At 42.9% G+C, this 16,057-nt stretch overlaps 1 protein-coding gene across 14 annotated transcripts in view; it reads right to left on the minus strand.

Annotated features, from left to right (window-relative positions):
- Positions 1-12,522, minus strand: part of TMEM241 (transmembrane protein 241) — a 108,566-nt gene extending 96,044 nt beyond the window's left edge. For 13 of the 14 annotated variants that reach the window (XM_045527533.1, XM_045527535.1, XM_045527542.1 and 10 more), the window contains exons 1-3: positions 12,410-12,522; positions 7,545-7,591; positions 3,538-3,615 (exon numbers count right to left, since the gene is read on the minus strand). In XM_045527533.1, the coding sequence (XP_045383489.1) occupies positions 3,538-3,615; positions 7,545-7,591; positions 12,410-12,481 (197 nt within the window). In that variant the 5' untranslated portion in view covers positions 12,482-12,522. The remainder of the gene's footprint in view (positions 1-3,537; positions 3,616-7,544; positions 7,592-12,409) is intronic. The other variant, XM_045527541.1, reaches the window with a different exon arrangement.
- Between the last annotated feature and the right edge of the window lie 3,535 nt (positions 12,523-16,057).

Genomic DNA, 16,057 nt, shown 5'->3' on the forward strand with positions numbered 1-16,057 from the left:
CAAGTAGTTTACAAATTACTTTTGAAGTGTTTTTATTTAAACATGTAGCCTGGCAATACAGGAATTAGAGGACTACATCTGAAGTCTCCAAAGAAATCACACCTGAGTCTGTCCTGACAGTTGGTCCAGAATCCAAAAAGAATTCCATGGTCTCACTGTGCTTACCAGATGTCCGGTCAGATGAACAGGTCAAATGTTCTTTTAGGATCACTTTTTGGAATTACGGGAAGCCTTGAGCAAAGGACTTCAGCATCTGCTGGAAAAATCACTTCAGTGTTCTGCAATGGCTTGGCAACAGCAGTAGCTGCCAAGGTAACACGCCTGTGGCTGTAAAACAGTGCTATCTGTCCCAAGACAGACGGTTCTGAGGGCATCATCCAAGACTGGTGGCAACAACTGGTCTCCAGGCAAACATCCTGGGAGGAGAATGACTCCAGAAGGTCTCTAGGTAGAGCCAATACGTGACATGGCCAGAGACTGACAGACACAGCAGATGCGGCTTCTTTGCAGTATAAGCAATGTGTTGCCAGGTCCTGAGGCTCATTTGAGGGGGACTCTGGGACTCTGTGCTCCAGGTTACAGGGCAGTCTAAATGAGTTCTCTGTGACACATGCTATTCAGTGCCACTTTAGGACCCACCCTCCAGACCTACCTTTATAATCCCTGCTCCATAATAACCTCCGGGACTCCAAATTGTCTTCCTGCTATTTCCAATGTTTTTTCTTATTTTTGTTTCTTTCTTTAAAATTTTGTTTGGGGCCAGGTGCCATGGCTCACACCTACAATCTGCACTCTGGGAGGCCAAGGCGGGAGGATTACTTGAGCTCAGGAGTTCGAGACCAGCATGAGCAGGAGAAAGAGACCCCGTTTTTACTAAAATTAGAAAAATTAGCCAGGCGTTTGGTATGCGCCTGTAGTCCCAGCTACTCAGGAGGCTGAGTGAGGCAAGAGGATCGCTTGTGCCCAGGAGTTTGAGGTTGCAATGAGCTACGATGACGACACTGCACTCTAGCCAGGGCAACAGAGCAAGACTCTACCTCAAAAAATAATCATAATAAAATAAAAAACAATAAAATTTTGTTCTGATGTAAAGTTTCCATTTTTAGTAGAGCCAAACCTCTGCTATCTCTGCACAAGTACATCGTTACTCAGTAAAGCTGGACTTCAGTTCCCGAGTGACATAATCAGAAAACCAAGCCCAGTAGGAAACAGCAGCCACAGCAAACACAAACCCAGCCTGAGCACACATGAAAGAACACTGGTTCTGGATCCTTCTGCTAACCATCTGGTAACACCCCTTTGCCAAGGGCCCATGGTAACTGGAAATCCTGAGCTGTGCCAATAGTTACTAACCACGAGATTCACTAAAAACCCAGACACAGGGGTCTTTGACAAGAAGTTTAACTGAGCTGACATCATATGTGTGACTATGAAACCACCTAGAGAAGTCCAGGAGAGAGAGGTGAAAAGGCCTGTAAGAAGTTTAGCTAGGGGTGGCTGGGCACGGTGGCTCATGCCTGTAATTCTAGCACTTTGGGAGGCCAAAGAGGGAGGATCGTTTGAGGCCAGGAGTTGGAGGTTGCAATGAGCTATGATGATGCCACTACACTCTAGCCTGGGCTACAGAGCAAGACATTGTTCCCCATCCCCCAAAAAACCAAGAACAAAAAAAAGAATTTTAGCTAGGGGCCTGAAAGGGGATGTGACTACGGATCTTCTGAGATGGGTGGAACCCAGCCTCATACTATCAAGTCCAAGGGACAACATGTCTAGTGGATGTCAAACTTCTACTGTCATAGCATCACTTCTTCCAGGGAAATAATCTTGAGAATCTTTGACTAGTTCTACTAGTCATTGATTACCTACTCCTCAAAAAAAAAAATCAATAAAAGTATAAAGAATTATATCAACAGATGAATGAATAAACAAAATGTATATACATACAAGTATTATTCAACCTTAATAAGGAATGAAATTCTGACATATGCTACAACATGGATGAAACTTGAAAACATTATGCTAAGTGAAATAAGTCAGACACCAAAGAACAAATATTGTACAATTCCACTTATAGTAGGTACCTAGAATAGGTAGACATAGAAAGTAGAACAGTGGTTCTAGGGATTTGGGGGGAGGGGAGAATGGGGAGATATTGTTTAATAGGAACGGATTTTGTTTTTTTAATTTCAAAATATTAAGGGTGTAGGGGGTGCATGCAGTGGCTCATGTCTGTAATCCCAGCATTCTGGGAGGCTCAGGTGGGAGGATCACTTGAAGTCAGGAGTTTGAGACCAGCCTGAGCAAGAGCGAGACCCCGTCTCTACCAAACAGAAAAAATTAACCGGGCATGGTGGTACACGCCTGTAGTCCCAGCTACTTGGGAGGCTGAGGCAGGAGAACTGCTTGAGCCCAAGAGTTTGAGGTTGCAGTGAGCTATGATCACACCACCGCACTCTGGCCCAGGCAACAGAGTGCATACACACATACACACACACACACACACACATACACACACATAAACACACACACACAGTACTTCAAGAGAAAATGGTAGGAGAAGCATGGTAAAATAATAACTGGGGAATGTGAGTAATAGGTATGGGAGTTCTTTGTACTAGTCTAACTTTTCTGTAAGTAGAAAATAATTTCAAAATAAAAAGTTTACAGTTGAGTTATCTCGAGGGATTGCTCACAGTTATAGATTGAACTCCTTGATCTACTCTTTGCTCCCTTCTCACTACTGCACTTGACTAGTTAAAACAAAATTTACAAAAAAAATTTAAAGTTGATATATCTCATTCATAGTGATCTTATGATCTAAAACAAAGCCAAATTAATATGGTATTATAAAAAAGTATATCTCCATTAACTTTTTTTTTTTTAAACAGGGTCTTACCTTGTTGTCCAGGCTAAAGTACAGTGTTGTCATTATAGCTCACTGCAACCTCAAACTCCCGGGCTCAAGTGATCCTCTTGCCTCAGCCTCCCAAGTAGCTGGGACTACAGGTGCATGCCACCATGCCCGGCTAATTTCACTATTTTTTGTAGAGACAGGGTCTCACTGTGCTGCTCCAGCTGGTCCTGAGCTCCCGCCTACTCCCAAGTACTAGGATTATAGGCGTGAGCCATTGTGCCTGGCCCCAATTAATTTTAATATTATATTAGTGGCATTATTAACCATAAAAACTGTATAGAGTTTTCTCTGATTATAAAATCATTGAATCTCAAGGTTAGAAGGGACCCAAGAGACCAAACAACTCAAACATCTGTGTTTCCCAGTGCAACACCATAATAAATTAAATAGTATCAGGCTGGGTGAGGTGGCTCATATCTATAATTCTAGCGCTCTGGGAGGCAAAAGTGGGAGGATCCCTTGAGCCCAGGAGCTAGAGATTACAGTGACTTATGACTATGCCAGTGCACTCCAGACTGGACAACAGAGCGAGACCCTGTCTCTGAAAAAAAAAAAAAGAAATTAAATAGTATCAAAAGCAAGCAGGGTGTGAACATGAGTCAAGCACAGAGAGGCTGTTATACCTGAGACTGCTGTTGATCTCCACGCAACCCAGCTTCCATGAGACATGAAGCAGAAGTCCACCAACGAATGTCTGCCACCTGAAAGGACAAGAGCCAATGTGAATTTCATAGTGTGAGGGTCTCAAATGCCATCCAGCCCAGCAAACCTGCTGACGGACACAAATAGACACTTTGCACCCTTTTTGCAACTCTTTTCTCCCACTCTCTCCTGATTATCCCATTTCTCAGACCTTTCCTTCTCAACCTCCACTCTCCCCTTGAGTCCAGCCGTCCAGTAAGTGCTGACATTAATTCTCTTCCCTTCTTAGTCTAGACTTTTCCTGAACAACCTCACCCACAGCCTCTGCTTCTTCTCTGCCCTGAGGATTCCCACGCCCCTATTCTCACCCAGATACTGTCACAGTGACCTCCCACAGCTCCCGACTGTCACGTGCCTAAAACATCACCTGGAACCTCCCAAAGTCCTACTACCCTACCATCCATAATCCATCAAACTGGAAACCTAGATGGCATCCCAGCCCTTCCTCTGCCCTCCTCTCCCTCACCCATGTGCAAAATCCTATTGATTTTATTTACCCCATCACAGCACTCAAATCCAAAGCCTCCCCTCCATCCTTCCTGCCCCTGCCTCAATTCAGGTGTCTCACACCTGGCCCACAGCATTAGTCCCCCAACTGGTCCCCCTCACTCCAGGTTCTCCCTGCCATCCATTCTCTACTTTGCAGTCAAAGGGTTTGATCTAAATGCAGATTTAGTAGTGCTACTGGCCTGTTTTAAAAATGCATGATTCTTCCTGGAGCTGTAGGCAGCAGCCCTCGGCCCCTTTTCTGCCCACAACACACTTGGGGTCGTGAAGCTCACGTGAGGCACACTCCCCTCAGCATGCACAGTGTGGGGGTCAGCACAGGTCAACCCCTCCCCCTGCCACTGCAGGAAGCACATCAAACGCCAAGTGAGTGAGAGGGATAGTCTCACTCTAATTGCTTTTTTATTTTAGGTGACTCATTCATAAATTTCAAAACGCCTCGGAAGTGACTACAACACACCCATATGTTGCAACACTACAGCTGAAAACCCCTGGCCTACAGGACAAAGTCACGTGTGTGTGACACACAAGCCCTCTGGGACTCGCACCCGCCCCCTCCAGGATCAGCTCCTGTCTGTCTGCCGTGGGCAGCCACATCCTAGCCGGGCAGCCACATCCTAGCCGTACCGAACAGCCGCCAGCCTCAGGAATGTGCCAGGCCATGTCACACTACGAGAGTCTAGACGTGCTGTCCTCTTGCCCCAGAATGTCCCTTCCATGTCCTTGTGTGTTGGTGATCACCTGCTCAGCCCGTAAGACCCAACTTGCACGTCTCCTTTGTCAAGCTTCACCGACCCAGCGAAGCTGAACAGACCGAATGCGGGCTGTGCCTCAAACAGCTTAGTCTAGAGCAGTAGTTCTCAGTCAGGCAATTTTTCCCCCAGGGGACATACGGCAGTGTCTAGAGAAATTTATGGTTGTCACAACTAGGGGTGAGGGGGAAGCTGTGCCACTGGAATCTACTGAGTAGAAGCCAGGGATGCAGCCCCCACAGCAAAGAAGTATCCAACTCAAAATGTCAACTCTGGAACGTCATTCCGAGGTTGACAAACCCTGGTCTGGCAGGAAGTAAGATAATTAACCAATAATTATAATAAAGTGTCATGAACCCTAATAGGAAAAGTACCAGAACTACAAGCCACCCTAGCGGGTGACTAAGCTAGTCTAGTGAGCAGGTAAGACTTCCCAGAGAAAGTAAATTTGAGCAAAAACCTGAAGCATGTTCAAAGCAGAAGACCAAGAAGGGACAAAGGCACAGAGGTAAGAGAGACAGTGGCTCGTGCAAAGCTCCTCAGAGAAGTTCAACTGGTCTGGACCTTAGCATCTGAGCCTTCGAGAGGGGCTGGCGAGAGCTGACACTGGAGACAGGGAGCTGATCCCCAAGGGCCCCGTGAATCACACTGAGGAGCTGGGACTTCACACTGGGGACCCACCCATTTTGAAAATATTAATAGCAAGCTCCACGAGGGCAGGGATCTTTGTTTTCTTCACTGATGTACCCCAAGTGTCTACAGCAGTACCAACAAATATTGGCAGACTAAGTTATCCTGCCCTACTACGCACCTCCTGTGCACCAGGCATTGTCCTAGGCACTGGGGATGCTCCAGGGACAAAATGGACAAAACAAAATTCCTGCCTTTGCAGATCTTACACTCTATGGGAGAGGCGCATCCAGCCTGACTTCTGGACGAGAAAGGGGAAGGCAACCAGGTGTACATACCCCCTTCCCCACCTAGGTTCCCTAAGTCCCTCTACCTGAGAGACATGAAAGGACAACCAGGGCCAGAAAACACTTGCTATTCACTAAGAGAGAAAACAATACCCGAGCTTTATTGACTAAAATATGCATCATCACAGACAATATTTTAAAACTTTTGCTATGAAATATTAGAGAGGAACTTGACAAAGTAATTCTAAAGATCACCTGAAATAATTTATTGATGATGATATAAAGAATTATTTTTTAACGGAGAAGAATGAGGCATGACTTGCTCTACTACATATGTAAATAGCACAATAATTAAAGCAATTCAGCACTAGTCCCTTTCCATAAAAATTGACAAATAAGTACCCAAAAAGAGACCCTAGGAAAATGACATCAGACGGGTGTTCCTAAACCTACAACGGGGTTGCATCCCGATCAGCCCATCATAAGTTGAAAATATCATAAGTCAAAAATACATTTAATACACCTAACATATCAAACATCATAGCTTGGCCTGGCCTCCCTTAAATGTGCTCAGAACATTTACATCAGCGTGGCTGGCTGGGAGCTGCAGCTCACACTCCCCGCAGCAGCCCAGCATCGCAAGAGAGTATCAGAAGGCATATCGCTAGCCCAGGGAAAGATCAAAATTCAAAATCAGAAGTACAGTTTCTACTGAATGCATATTGCTTTTGCATCATCATATGGTCAAAAATCATAAGTCAAACCATCGTAAGTCAGGAATACATATATGTGATATTAAGAACTCAAAGGCAAAAGAAAGCATTATACAATAAATGAGGCTAGTATAAATTAGTTAAGTATTGGAGGAGGGTCAATTTCCTCACATTGCACCATACACTAAAATAAACTGACAATGATTAAAAACTGAATAAATCTTTAATAAAGTATAGGTGAATATCTAAATGATCTTGTGACGGGGAAGAATACAGAGAAAAGCAATGGAAGCAATAGCAAAAGAAACAATCAACATATTAGTCTGCATAAAAATAAAATAGTTAAATAATCAAAATAATTATAAACAAACTAAAAGGCAAAGAACAAATTACAAAAAATCTTGCCAACAAACATGATGGACAAGTGGTTGTCATCCTTAAAATATAAAGAATTTATTAAACTAATAAGAAAAATACTAAAACCTCAGTGAAAATAAGTGAATAAAAGGCACAAATAGATAATTCACTGAAAAAAGACATGAGTCGATAAGCATAAGAAAAGTGTCCAACTTCAGGAATAATCTAAGAAATTATAAGACAAAAAAATATATCTTTTGCTCATGAAATCAGAGAAGAAAAAATAGTCACAGTTTGAGTACATTATTATAGAAACTTTCATATACAGGCTGGATGGTGATGTAAATTGATAAAACATTTTGGTAAAAGAATCTGTTAATAATCAAGAATACTAAAGAAGTTCACATGATTTAACCCAAATTTCTTATGTAGGAAAGTATCCCAAAGAAATAGTTGGAAATTTGGCAGATTTGAACACAAAAATGTCTGGTAACAGTATTGTTTTTATACCTTCAAAATGGAACACAATTTAAATACCCACTAATAGGATGGCCAAGTAATTTATAGTATGTTTATTTGACAAAAAAACCTATGCAGTCATTAAAACTATTCCAAAGAACATTTAATGATATTGGTTGGACATTTCCTACAAATGTGTATAAAGAGCATAAAAGATACTCACCCTTGGAATAATGTAGGGTAGGTAAATTTCAAGACAGACAGGACATACTGAAAAACAAATACCAGATTATTGGACACTTCAAATGGGCAAACAAATCACCTTCCAAGTCATACTAAAGAGAGTGAACCTACTTTTATCCAGGGCCACCAGAAGCTTGGCCCTCTTAGTTGGGGAGCAGAGTTGGCATCATAGGAAACCCAGGAGGCAGAGCATCTGGGTCCCCCGCTAGAGATGCTCAAACACTCAGCATCCTCCCAGACCCCAGAAAATGTCACACTGTAACCGTAGCAACTCCAGAGAAAACTGGACAAGTCCCTGGATACAGATTGGGTTGTCAGGGTATCCACTTCATCTATGGTCCAGATTACCTAAAAATCTAATCCCTTCTTTGTTTCTCTTTGAGAAGAACTGCATCCTAGCCTTTCTTTCCTTTGTTCTCCTTTAATTTTTAAGTTTTTATTTTATATTATTTTTTGCACTAAAGGATTTTTTCCTAACTAATTCTGCAGAGATATCATAATTTTTGTTGTGGTTAGCATTTTAAGAATTTTTTAAAAAACTCAGTTAAGGTTAAATTGTATTTCTCTTATGTCTTTTAATCAAGTTTACAGTACTTTATGCATGACGGAATTGTGTTGTGTCCTTCTGGGTATCTTTTTCCATTTTTTCCTATTATTGAACACTTTAAAGAGTTTTTTAAAAGCCTAAAATGGCTTTAGGCAAGGACTCTACTGATTTTTCACATGATTGAAAAGAATGTGGTAGACTGGTATTAGGCAAATTTACACATCCACTTTTTCCCCAGGGTTCGGCCCACACAGCATCCCTCTTGTTTGAGCTCCTAAATGCCACCATTAGGCTGATGGCCTGTGCTCTGTCCTATATTTATGATTCTTCCCTGAAGTCTATTTACTCACATAATTCAATATGCTCCTCCCTACTCTTCCCTGAGATTTGTATTCTAAAACAGAGAAAGGGACAGGAGTAAGTGAGCATCTGAGTCATGTTCCATAACACCCTTAACAAGCGTCATTATGGTAACAACTATTTATTTAGTTTATTGTGTGCTTAGTTTTGGCCTAGATACTGGGGAAGATCAAAGATCCTGAAGATCTTACCTCCCTTTGCTGAAGAACAGAGAAAAAAGAAATATACAACAAATAGAATCTAAGTCCCCAAAACGTCCCCTTTCAGCAATTCCTCACTTCACTGGGAAGCGCTGCTCAGAGCAAAATGCTATTTGGCAGAACAGCAAGGCCCTAGCAGGGAGGTTCTCAAGGAAAGACAAAGAGCAATTCAGGAGCCTCCTTTTAAGGAGCGTAGCAAATTTCTCATGTTTATTATCCACTCATATCTCTTGACTCAGTAAATTGTCTATTTGTGCCTTTTACCCATTTATTTTCACTGAGGTTTAAGTATACTTCTTATTAATTTAATGCATTTTTTATATTTCAAGGATGCTAGCTGGGTGCAGTAGCTCATGCCTGTAATCTCAGCACTTTGGGAGGCCAATGTGGGAGGATTATTTTAGCCCAGGAGTTCTAGACCAGCCTGGGCAACATAGCAAGACCCTGTCTCTACAAAAAATTAAAAAAGGAAAAAAAAAAAGGATGGCAACCGCTTGTTCAGAACAGGAATGGACTTTGCCTCCAGGCTGAAGGCTCAATTGCTGTGAGGAGAAGAAGGACAGGTGGCTACCTAGGCCCTGGTTACTGCTGAAACTTCCCACAGGACAGAGGAACATGTCATTCAGGTTTGGCCAGCCCAGGCCACCAAAGCCAGAACTCAAGGGTGGGTGTGATGCTTTCTCCTCCCTCAGCACCTACAGCAGCTTCCTTTCACAGCACACTTGCTGCTTCAAACTTCAAACAAACATCAATCATTCTTTTAAATAGTAGAAGGTATTAGAATGAGCTATAGAAAATTCTTAAGAATTTTCTTCCTAGGCTGGGTGCAGTGGCTGACGCCTGTAATCTTAGCACTCTAGGAGACCAAGGCAGAAGGATTGCTTGAGGTCAGGAGTTCGAGACCAGCTTGAGCAAGAGCAAGACCCCGTCTCTACTAAAAATGGAAAAATTAGCCAGGTATGGTGGCGCTTGCCTGTAGTCCCAGCTATTCGGGAGACTGAGGCAGGAGGATCACTTGAGCCCAGGAGTTTAAGGTTGCTATGAGCTAGGCTGATACCATGGCACTTGTCCGGGCAACAGAGTGAGACTCTGTCTCAAAAAAAAAAAAAAAAGAATTTTCTTTCTAATGGAGAGTGATATGGAAATAAAGAAACTAACACAGAGTCTTCGAAAAACTAAAAGAGAGAATCCTCTACTGTAGACACAAAAAATCTTCACTAATTACAAAGAAAATTACTTTGGTAGACAGACTAGATGCAAGAGGATATGCTTATGGGGTGTCCACTGCACAGATTTCTGCCCATTTGGCCTCTACTTGGTCCAAGCCGACCCACGCAAGCTTGGCTGTGGGAAGGAAGGTTCACTGTCCTGGTTGAGAAGATGAAACAGTGGCCATAAAAAGTTTGAGCTTCTAAGAGTTACAAAGCTCCTTACCAGAGCTGTGTTACGTTCAACCACCTGTCATACCCCCACCTGGCCTTCCATCTCCTCTCCTCCACTCTGGAGCTCACATCCTCCTCCCTCTTTAGACAATCTCCTCTGGCTCCCGTTCTTTCCTGCCTTCTGCTGTTACTGTCCTACTCTCTCTCTTTAGCTCTGACGCTTCCCAGCAGCCCCAAGCCAAAGCATTCCAAACCACCTATGATTTCTATTATTCAGATTATATACTCCTGGGGACCTAAGAATTTGGTATATCTAACACCTTGAGGCATTATGCACATGTAAGGTATTTAGTCTTTATTAAGTTAATTATACAATGGTGTATGGTACCAATAAATAAAAAAATAATGCTACAGGCCAAGCATGGTGGCTCATGCCTATAATCCTAGCACTCTGGGAGGCAGAGGTGGGAGGATCACTTGAGCTCAGGAGTTCGAAAGCAGCCTGAGCAAGAGCGAGACCCCATCTCTACCAAAAATAGAAAAAATTAGCCGGGCATGGTGGTGTGCACTTGCAGTCCCAGCTACTCAGGAGGCTGAGGCAGAAGGATCACTTGAGCCCAGGAGTTTGAGGTTGCTGTGAACTATGATGATGCCATAGCACTCTACCTAGGGTGACAAAGTGAGACCCTGTCTCAAAAAATAATAATAATAATAATAATAACAATGCTACAAATACAAATGTACATAGGGGAATAAATTTCTATACACTGAATGCTGTTTGCCTGCTGGATTTTTTTTTTTTTTGCTTGGATAAAATGTTTTTTGTCTAACCAATGCCATAGCTTGTGGGTTTTCATGTCAGTCATGTTAATATGCCCCCTTCTAATAATTATATGTAAATAAAAGGATGGTTATTCTGTTTTAAAGTACAATTTTATCAATATAGCCATCAGGTTAACTAGAAAAATTAGAATAGTTAAATTGAGAAATCCAGGATTTCACAAATTCACATATTCCTAAGTAGGAGCTACAAACAAAGTATCTTTTTTAATTTAGCTGCCTGCCCCATGAGAAAAACACAAATCTGTTAAAAGCTAATAATTACTGTGTCACACCATAAACAAAAGATTGTCCTTTCTTTTCTTCCAGAGTGGCTGCCACTTATGGAGCATTTACCATGATGGTGGGCACTAGCCCAACCACCCTACAAACATCATTTCCACTGACTCTCACAATAACTCTTTTAAGAGAACTCTCTATTCCATCTGAGAGTTAACAAACTTAGGTTTAGAGAGGTTAAGGTTCCAAAGTCCAGGTAAGTGGAGCCGGGATGTAAACCCATCACTGCCTCCCAGCAAGACAGTGTTTACAGATCTTCAAAGGCCCTCACCATAACTAAAAATCAACTGGAGAGAGGAAGCAGTTGGGAACATCCTCTGACTATACTAAAGACAGCCACTCACTTTAAGAGAGAAGGGAGAAGGAAATGCTGTCTGTTGATGGTCCTTTTCCAGAGAGAGAGTGAGGAGCAAGAGGGAGTAGAGACCCCACAGTGGGCAAGATGGTCTAGGGCCCCATATCACCAGTGTGACTTGGGCCAGCCAGAGTCCAGGCCAGCAGGTGACTGCCCACCCAGGCCCACCGGGTCCCACATTTCCCTGCATGGTACCAAACCCAAGGCCAGCTTCCCTCTCCTAACAAAACAAAACAAAAACCAAAACATGGCACCACTGCTTCTCTGCCTCCTCATCAGAAGGGTTCTACATTATTTTAAACTTAAAATTAAATTTAGGTTTTATTTTTAAAAAAATAATTCCATGAAAAACTCTCAAATATACTGGAAGTATTTGGGATGAAAATATAAAACATAGATCTGGGAATCAGTGGTGTGAGGGGGAGATGGATTAATCTCTTCTGTTTAAAGGCTTCTGGAACCTCGGAGTTCTGGGGCAGAGGCGTGTTTAGAAAAGAAGGCAGGATGTGTCTGATTTCTTCTCGGTCTCTCCATTCCCCAAAGAGACAGGAACCAATTGCTTTCTTTCCCTTCAAAGTAGTCCACACAGCCCAAACTTAAGTTCCCAGGAAATGGCCAGTCAAAAAACTCTGTTTCCCAGGAAATGTACAGGGCGCTTTACAGGACGGAAAAGGGGGACAGAACAGTCCGATAAACCCCATTTCTACAAGCCGGTGTGGTGGATCCCACACGCAGCAGCATCCCACACGGAGTCGGCTTCCTCTCCATCACCCTTCGGAAAAAAATAATAGATAAAAGCTGGAGGCTGCATTTGTTACAGAATGATGATCGGACGCAAATCTCCCACGTGCAATCACCGCCTCCCGCGCCCGCCCCCCTCACCTTGTTCGTGAGGTAAGAAGCCAGGTAGCAGGTACAAAAGGTGAGGCCGATCAGGGACCTCCTCACGCACATCTGTCAACTCACCCCCTTCCTGGGGACAGGCAGCCAAAACCCGGCCGCTGGACGCCCCGCCCAGAGACCGCCACGTGGCTCCCAGATCCGCCAATCAGCGCGAGGACCGCCCCCAGCCCTGGAACCTGCCCCCTTAAAGGGGCCGCGCCTCGAAGGCCTCGCAGCCTCGCGGTGGGAGGGGCGGCACGCTGCTCACCGTCTGCAAGGGACAACCGAGGATGGCCAGGGCTGCGACCGCCGGTGGAGAAAAGTCGCCAGATAGTCCTTATAAAAAAAAAAAAAATGTAGAAAGTGGTAGAAAAGGGGGGGAAAAAAAAGCAGTTTACAAAACAGTTCACAACACCCCCATTATTGTTTAAAGAAAAATGTCCCCAGCTATCTCTAAACCGTGGGACCAAAATGTTGCCTGTGCTTTACTGAATTTTCTCAATTTTCTACATTGAGTCTGTGTTAGACACAGAAAAGCTAACGACAATAAATGTTATTTTAAAAGAAGGAAGGTTGAGGGGAAGCAACTAGAACGAGTATAGTTTTTTCTTTAAGAGGTCATTCCACTGTGTTTACATGTCTATAAAATAAGAAATCTTTCCCAAAGTAGAGTTTCCTACCTCCTATTCCTAATCGCTAGGGCGGAAAATTGGCCTAATTAGGTTTCTGACAAATAGTAGTAAACATACAGGAAATCATACTGATGGACTTGCTGTGTAACAAGAGGTTCACACACCAGGAAGCCTTCACTCTCAAGGCACAGCACAAGTCTACACTATAGCCCTCAACGCTGGAGCAGTGGGTGGGGAAAGGCACGCCCTGTTTCTTTCTGCTCCATCCAGCACTGAGGGAGAGCTGACCTTAGCTTGTCCCTTTGAAGCCATTCCCCCGTCTCCACTGTCCCACCACAAGCCACACCTCTGCTTGCTTTTCAGCTTTTCTGCAGGTCTCGGCCTGGGCCTCCTGGGTGGTCTCCAAGAGGGTCCAGCAGAGAGTTAGAGGTCAACTGATCACCCCTTCCCTCCCTGTCCTAAACCTCAATCTCCTTCAAACCACCTGGCCAAGGTGTACAGGTGGATGTAACTTTACTGAGGTTGGGTTATTAAAAAGGAAAATACAGAGTAGGGAGAGAGGAGATGAAGCTCTAAATGTACTAAAGTTTCCTTTCCATAGAAGGGAAGTCATGTAAGAAGTTAACATTTTACAAGGGAGCCCCCTTCACAAACATACACTCAGTTCCCGCCCATCTTCTTGCTTCTGCATTTGTGTCTTCCTCCAAAACACCAAGCTTCAATGACAATTTTAAAAAGATCATTGTGGCTGGACGTGGTGGCTCACACCTGTAATCCTAGCACTTCGAGAGGCCAAAGCAGGACGATCACTTGAGCCCAGGAGTTTGAGGTTGCAGTGAGCTATGATGACGCCACTGCACTCTAACCCTGGGAACTGAGCCAGACCCTATCTAAAAAAAAAAAGAAAGAGGAAAAAGAAAAAAAAAAAGATCCTTGTAACAAGACCAATAGAGAGCTATAAAAGAAAAATTTATCAACCAATACCACCCCCTTAACCACCACTACCCAAGTAACCAATATTAACAGATCAGTGTATCCTACACCTTTCTCCGTATTTATAGATCAACATATTCTCATTTATAAGTTGTTGCCTTACAAAAATGAATCTAACTATACATGTTGCTATACAACTTTTTTTTTTACAACTGCAGGTCAACACATAGAGATTTAATTATCTCTTTTTAAAAGCTGCAGACTCGGCCGGGCGCGGTGGCTCACGCCTGTAATCCTAGCACTCTGGGAGGCCGAGGCGGGTGGATCACTCCAAGTCAGGAGTTTGAGACCAGCAAGAGTGAGACCCTGTCTCTACTAAAAATAGAAAGAAATTATCTGCCCAACTAAAATATATATAGAAAAAAAATTAGCTGGGCATGGTGGCACATGCCTGTAGTCCCAGCTACTCGGGAGGCTGAGGCAGTAGGATCGCATAAGCCCAGGAGTTTGAGGTTGCTGTGAGCTAGGCTGACGCCACGGCACTCACTCTAGCCCGGGCAACAAAGTGAGACTCTGTCTCAAAAAAAAAAAAAAAAAAAAGCTGCAGACTTTCCATAGCATGGATATACCATAATTTATTCAACCATTCTGCTGTTGACATAATTGTGTTGTTTCTAGTTTTTTGCTACAATAAACAAGGCTATAATAAACATCTTTGTACATATGTCTTTACCTCCTGCTAGTTTAATTTCTTTAGAATAGATTCCCAACAGGGGGATTGCAGAATCACAGCATATGTGCATTTTTAAAAATCACTACTTTCCACTTCCCCTTACTTTCTGCCTGTGGGAATCCTACTTACTGTCTAGGTTCAGCTCTTCACAAGCACTTCAGGCAGAACTTATTCTCTCTTCTTCGATAGTAATTTTAATACCTGCCACAACAGTTAGCACCTTAACTCTTTTTCCCCATCATGGCCCACATAGAAAATGACAGTACTTGTTCCGAGCCCCAGGGTGAATTATTGACACTACTTAGGGCCCAGGGCTCTGTCCAGACCCCAGGTCAGCTGGCACATCTGTAACTCTTGCCTGGTCACACCAGTTGAGAAGGTCTGCATTACAGTCCCAGTGTTGTGTGCCCTCTCTCCCCAGTCACATGGCAGCTCTTGGAGAGCAGAGGCTCCCCTGTGCTTAGCTCAGTGTCTTTGACAAACTAGGTACACAATAAATGCATGACAAATGAATCTATCAATAGATTGAACACATCAATGAAGTGATGTAGAAATCGGATTTTAAAATTGTAATCCCAGCCCTTTAGGAGGCTGAGGTGAGAGGATTACTTGAGGCCAAGAGTTGAAGACCAGCCTGGACAATATAGCAAGACCCCATCTCCAAAAAAAATTTTTTTTTAAATTAGCTGGCATGGTGGTGCATGCCTATAGTCCTAGCTACTCATGATGTTGAGGCAGGAGCATCACTTGAGCCCAGGGGTTCAAGGTTACAATGAGCTATGATCACACCACTGCACTCCAGCCTGGGCAATAGCGTGACACCCTGTCTCTAAAAAAAAAAAAGAAAAAGAAAAAGAAAAATTTCAAACAGCATGGAACATATTCAATATCAAGAAGGCCTGGGATCCACAACACAAAAGACATGTACAGTCACCAACATCCCACACAGGCATCAAACAATCTCACAGGATATTGCCTTTAGAGAGTTTATTAAGAAAATAAAAACTACAGAAAATGAGAGACTTAAATTGCATTGCCAAGAAACATTTTCATTGGTAAAGTTCTTTGATAGTTCCTACGACTTTGTTACACTATTGTTCAAGCTTTGTACAGCATTACCTGAAAAATAATGAATATGTCAATTCAGTTCCTAATTAAAATTATTCATATTACATTAAATTTAATCTCACTTTTGTTATATGTTGTTATCAAAGAAATTGAATAGTTCTAATATATGATTGTAATATTTAGTTACTTGGTTTTATTTTAAAGGTTCAAAAAAATAGGCAGAATGTGAAATTGGTTTCTTATCAAATGCAGAAATGCCAGCTGACTGGTATTTATAAACAT

This window comes from Lemur catta, chromosome 16, assembly GCF_020740605.2.
Source record: "Lemur catta isolate mLemCat1 chromosome 16, mLemCat1.pri, whole genome shotgun sequence".
In the NCBI taxonomy this organism is placed as follows: domain Eukaryota; kingdom Metazoa; phylum Chordata; class Mammalia; order Primates; family Lemuridae; genus Lemur; species Lemur catta.